Source organism: Trachemys scripta, chromosome 20 (genome assembly GCF_013100865.1).
Source record: "Trachemys scripta elegans isolate TJP31775 chromosome 20, CAS_Tse_1.0, whole genome shotgun sequence".
Lineage (NCBI taxonomy): Eukaryota > Metazoa > Chordata > Testudines > Emydidae > Trachemys > Trachemys scripta.
Genome location: NC_048317.1, coordinates 3,365,798 through 3,371,797, shown reverse-complemented (window position 1 = coordinate 3,371,797; position 6,000 = coordinate 3,365,798). Strand labels below are relative to the sequence as shown.

Here is a 6,000-nt window from a genome sequence, read left to right as displayed (position 1 = left end):
GCTTCCACCCCAACAAGCTGCATTTGCTTTGTCAATGCTCCTGTGTTTTGCTTATTGTTGGCATAACTTTTCTTTCGAAGTGTGTGGTTTTTTTAAACCCCTCTGAAAGACAAAAGCTTTATCCTCCAGTTGCCTGTGCAGACAAAGCCTATGCCTCTGTGCTATGGATCCCCAGGGTGTTTCAAGCTCCTGGAGTCTGAATGGAGGTCAGCCACTACCCCAATCTCAGGGGCCCTAGACACACACACGGTGCAGATCTGGCACCCAGCTACCTCGACTCTCTGGGCCCAACCTGAGCCTTCACACTCATGTATTTAAACACAACTTCTCTGCCAAAACTCCATCCAACAGTGTGAAGCTTCTGGTTACAGTTTAACTCTCTCAGGGGCATGCAATAGTTGTGAATCAGTCCACACACACTTTGTTCAATCTACTTTATATTTAATCATGTAAAGCATAGGAGAGTATAGATCATACAAAACAACTGGACAGCTTAACCATAACCTTCCTCAGTAGCTTCCCATTCTTGTGGGAGATCATCTGTGTTCTGTAGGTAGGCAAGATTCTCTGCACCCCCCACCCCCCCCAAATTGCCTCCCTCATCTTCATCTGGGGCAAAACAGCTCATTCCCCTGGGCAGCTCTCTGACCTCCCCTCTCTCAGATCCTTTACAGACTCCAGCTAGCGTCTGCTGCTTCTTTTGTTCTACCTTTGAGTCATTTCCCATTACTCCCCAAACCCCGCTTTCCTTCACAGAGAAGGAGGAAGTGTCTCCTCCCACACTGAGCAAGTCTATTGGCAGCAGACAATTACCGAGCGCTGATCATTCACCATTGGCTCTGGCCTGCCAGAGACGTGACAACTCCGCTAACGCATGGGACCGCCACGTACCTACAGGCTTGCCCTGACCGTCCTTTCATCATCCCGTTAATAACAATCTCCCCAATTCAGAAATGGGGCAGACAGACCCGAACCCCCATTTCTCACACTAGCCACCTCGAGCCAGCAACAGCGCAGCGCGGGCATGTTTGGACCGTCCTGCTAAGCCGGTTTTCTTGCCTCCCTGGTGAAAAGCCTTGTGACCGCCCCCGTGCAAGTGGGGACAACAAACTGGCACCAGACCGGCTCAGCGGAAGTGACGCAGGGGCCCAAAGCCAACCTCTGACTGTAACTGAACGGGTTTTAAAACTGCTCAGACTCCCCCCCCCCCGCTCTGTCAGCCGGTGCCTCCGCCTCGCCTCCGCCTCCCCTTACAGCGCCGCAGCCGAGTGACTGAGCCGGTGCCAAGACCTGAGCCCAGGCAGCCGGACTCCTGCCCGGAACGGAACCCAGGCGTTCGACCGGCCAGAGCTGGGGACACTAGCCACGGAACCCAGGCGTCCGAGGCCCCAGGCTAGTACAAGACACTGACCAGCGGAAGTGCCAACCCCGTCACCCCAGCTCCCCCGCCCTCTGTTTTTACCACTTCCGGGCAGGCCCTTTCGTTACGTCACGGATTAACCGACGGGGGCGGAGCCGGAAGCGGTTCGCCGGAAGTGAGCGCGACCGGCGTGCGGGCGGGGGTGGGTGGAGCTTCCGGCGCGCGGTAGGGCAGAGGCAGACACAGAGAGAGCGAGCGAGCGCGAGCCGGGGCTGCTGGCGGCCACGCAACTTCCGCTCCTGAGCTCCCGCTCCCAGCTCGCGCCGCCTGCGATCGGCTGGCCCCGGCTGAGGGGAGGCCGCCCAGCTGCCGCCTGCCTCACAGCCCCGCTCCCCGGGCCGGCCGGCCGGACCCGGCGCCGCGGGGACGCAGGGGGCAGCGCCCGGCCCTGTGGGGAGAGGCAGGATCCTGATCCCGCAGCCTGAGAACGGCCGCCCCCAGCTCCATGAATGGAAATCGGCAGCGCAGGTGAGGCGCGGGGCGGAGGGGAGCCGAGCCCGGGGGGGGTGAAGCGGGGGCCCAAGAAGCGGGGCGGGGGCAGCGGGCACTCCCAGGGGATGTGGGACCTTAGCGGCCCCGCTGCGGCGCTCGGGGCGGCTGGGGCAGTTCCGAGGGTAAGCGCTGGGGGGGGTCTCGGGGGGCTGTTTACGTGGATCGGGGCTCGGGGGGTGACTCGAAGGCAGGGACCTGGATCGGAGGGGTGGGCGAGGTGCGGGCCCTGGGAAGCACTCGGGGTCCCCAGCGCCTGTGCGGGGGTTGGGGTGAGGAAAGAGCCGCCTGGCTGCTGCCTTGTGACATTACCCCGGAGTGTCTCTCCCTGGGCTGGGGACCCATTGGAGCCATCCCGAGCTACTGACCAAAGTGGGGGCGGACTCGAGAGTCGATCTAAACCTAGATTGCTCTGCTCCGACCCCCAGGAGTGGCTTCGCCTTGGGAACAAGCACCATTGTTATGTGCCGTTGCCAGAAGTTGTTTCAGGCAGCCACTGAGACTGAGGGGGAGTGAGACAATAATATCATGAACCTGCCTGTCAAACCCTGGCTGAAGTTCTTGGGGGAGTTCGACCTCTCTCTGATGGGGTAGCGGTAGCCTTTGCTTTTTACCAGCACTGCCTGATCAACCCAGTCTGGGCTCCGAATTTATTTTCCCTCGATCATGATGATTTTGGGGTTGGGGAAAAGGTATTTTACTGAATATGCATTCTGGGTGAGAAGAATTTTGCAAAGTTTTGCTTACACAATGTTGTGTATGTTGGTTAAGAAATTGTATGATTTCCTGTTTATTTGCAAAAAGAACAGGAGTACTTGTGGCACCTTAGAGACTAACAAATTTATTAGAGCATAAGCTTTCATGGGCTACAGCCCACTTCTTCGGATGCATATAGAGTGGATGCATCCGAAGAAGTGGGCTGTAGTCCACAAAAGCTTATGCCCAAATAAATTTGTTAGTCTCTAAGGTGCCACAAGTACTCCTGTTCTTTTTGCGGATACAGACTAACACGGCTGCTACTCTGAAACCTGTTTATTTGCTTATTAATCTTAATTTGTGTGAATTTGAACAGGACAAGCTTTGTCTGACATTATTTCAGTTTAGTGATGGCTAGTTACTAAACTGAAATAATTGCAGGTACTATTGATAGAACCTTAATCATAGGAAATATAGCAGAATGTTATATTTTGTTCTCTAGAGCTGTCTACACATGGTAAAAAAGAATGGTATATCTCATAACTGAAATTTTCCAGACCAAATAGTGGTTGCTATATTATGCAAACTGGCATGTGATGAGTCCTTTGAGATGTTGTTGCCATGAAAATGGAAGCTGTCCTATGAAATTGATAGTCATTGAGGAAGGGCTCTGTGTAGCTTAAAAGCTTGTCTCTTTTACCAACTTCTGTTGGTGCAATAAAATATTACCTTGGCTCAGTCATTGATAAAGTGAGCACTTGCTAATGTCTATTATATAAAAAAATGAGACACATTATTAACAGTTGTGTAACTGATGGATTCTAGAACCTTTTTAAAAACCTTGTCTAATTGTAGCCTGCTCTGTTCATTGTGTAACCATGCTCACCATGAAATTTATTTAATGTTTTCATTTTATTGCATGATCTTCTTACAAATTATAACTAGTATATAGTTACTCAGCATTTATGCACCATGTATTTCATATAGTCTTTGGCTCCTTCCATGTTATTAAATGTGTATTTTTGATAACAGATTTAAAATCTTTATTAAAGCTAATGTTAAAATTATATAATACACAGGTTGAGAAAAGAGCGTCTGTACATCTGGATATAGTGCTTGAATTATCTACAAATAGAAAATTTGATTTTAAAAGTCATATGGTACATATAGTACATAATCAGCGGTAACCCAAATTTAGGTGAATATATTTAAGACTACAGTTTAGATATTAGCATCCAAGTATTCGGGTACATCACCCATAAAAAGTTGTACAGAGAGTTGGTCGTGGAAAGCAAGATATATAAAGGAGCGAAGATTGTCCCTCAGTAATTGAGAATTAGGGTAGGTTGTCCATTTAGAAAATACAATTCATCAGGGAAGTATTTCAGTTCCTTTCCTTACTGCGCTTCTCATCAGCACTCCAGCTCATTCCCACTGGTATTGCCGATGTCCGGTGATGTGTTCTATGTAGATGTCCCTCGATCATCTCATGGTGTCCTACATCATGAGTTGCCACATCAGCCGAGCTGCAACACTTGCTCATTACTGGGGCCCATTGGCCAGGGCTCCAATGATCAGCATGTGTCTGAACCTGGTAACCCTTAGCTCTCAAGGTGCCAGAGGGGCATATTTCTCCAGCTTTCAAGCTCGGGCATTGCGGAAGGCCAGGGTCCTGTTCTCAAAGGGCACTGTGACGTCCATCATGATGACCTTCTTCCAGCCTCGTTGATGATGACACTGTCCTGTTGCAGTTGTCTGTTAGGTCTGGGGATGGTGGAGTTCACGGCAACCTTCCCTGCGGGTGGCAGGATGGCTCTGATCAGGCAGTCTTGGATGACATGTCGCAGCTGCCAGGCTCTGGAATGGGGCTTGCAGCTACAAAGGACTTGGAGTAGTGTCTTGGCATTGCTGCACTTACTACATCACTTGTCCTGATTCCTGTGGCGGACGGCTCCATTCAGCGGAACGCAGTTGAGCCGGGTCCTGTAGATGAACCTCCAGTCAGCAAATCTGGTGAAGCTTCCAACCGGGCGGAAGTGGTTGCTGGCATCCCACTTACATGTCACCTTGAACACCTTGCCCTGGTCTGGCTTCCGCTTCGGGTTTTCCACATACTGTCAGCGGATGGCATCCTTCAGTGTCCTCTCCAGCATGGTTCTGCCTCTCGGAGTGTGATCTGTGTTCTTCATCTGTGGCACCAGGACTCCCAGCTCCACACCACATCCAGCGGCAGCCGATATGCATCTCCAGTCGTTGTGTAGCATTTGTGGGCACGAGTCCAGAGCGAAAATACTGTCCATTACTTCAGGGTGGATTTGGGTTAAATTAGCAGTCTGATCAAAAGTCTTTGCTGCCCCACTTAGCTTGAAAGCTAGTTTTTGTGATTTAGTAGTATTAGATATAGGATGTGACACTCACTGCTGTCTGAGACTCTCTTGACAATGGAAATTTAGGTTTCAGTGTATTAAAGGATATTACCTCCAAGTGGTTCCCTGCATGAATACTCGCAGGGAAAGCCAGGAGGAAAGTTTTGTCTTAGGCTGTACTTATTCAGCGCATATCAGGTAGCTCGATAACAAATGGAGCTTCAGGAATTTGTTAGGATTGTAATTCTTTTACTTCTAAAAGACACCCACAACTGGTAAACATGAAAATGGGTTTGAACTCTCCTGTGTAAAGAAGCATCTTCATCTCTTTTGCTGTACAGACGCTTACATTTGTGACTGATGCAAGGAGTTAAATTCATGCTGGATTTGGTCCTGGAAAAATTAGTCTGGATGATATTAATTGTAGCCCTGTTTAGTAAGGGATACGACTGAGCCAGAGCCATTTTAGGAGGCCGTGGATTGTATTGATCTGGTGGCATATTATTAAGCCTGAATTTCAACAATCTGAACATAGTTTAAAAAAAACTCCTAGCCAGTTTTTCTGACGACCCTTACCCTCATGTTGAGTACATTATATCATGAGGATATGGAGAATGGGTCCATCAATGGCTATTAGCCAGAATGGCAAAGGGATGCAACACCATGCTCTGAGTGTCCCTAGCCTCTGTTTGCCAGAAGCTGGGAGTGGATGAAAGGGGATGGATAACTCAGTGATTGCCTATTCTGTTCAGTCCCTCTGAATAACCTGACACTGGCCACTGTCGGAAGACAGAATACTGGGCTAGATGGACCATTGGTGTGACCCAGAATGGCCTCTTGTATGTTCTTATAACATAGTTTCCATTTCTTCATAATAAAATCTGGTTTTGGTAAAAGAGGAAATAAAAAATACCCACTTTCTACAAGAGTTTAAATATCAACACCTTAAACTGTACCAACGTCCAAAATAATTTGAGTCTTGTTTCACCTCATGTTGTTTTCAGAAGAGATTGTACTATGTAAATGTCT

At 49.3% G+C, this 6,000-nt stretch overlaps 1 protein-coding gene across 2 annotated transcripts in view; it reads left to right on the top strand.

Moving 5' to 3' along the window:
• Positions 1 to 1,642: 1,642 nt before the first annotated feature.
• The window catches only part of LOC117868310 (protein argonaute-3), a 56,368-nt gene continuing 52,010 nt past the window's right edge, over positions 1,643 to 6,000 (top strand). The window contains exon 1 of one of the 2 annotated variants that reach the window (XM_034754168.1): positions 1,643 to 1,888. In XM_034754168.1, coding sequence (XP_034610059.1) covers positions 1,870 to 1,888 — 19 coding nt within the window. In that variant the 5' untranslated portion in view covers positions 1,643 to 1,869. The remainder of the gene's footprint in view (positions 1,889 to 6,000) is intronic. The other variant, XM_034754170.1, reaches the window with a different exon arrangement.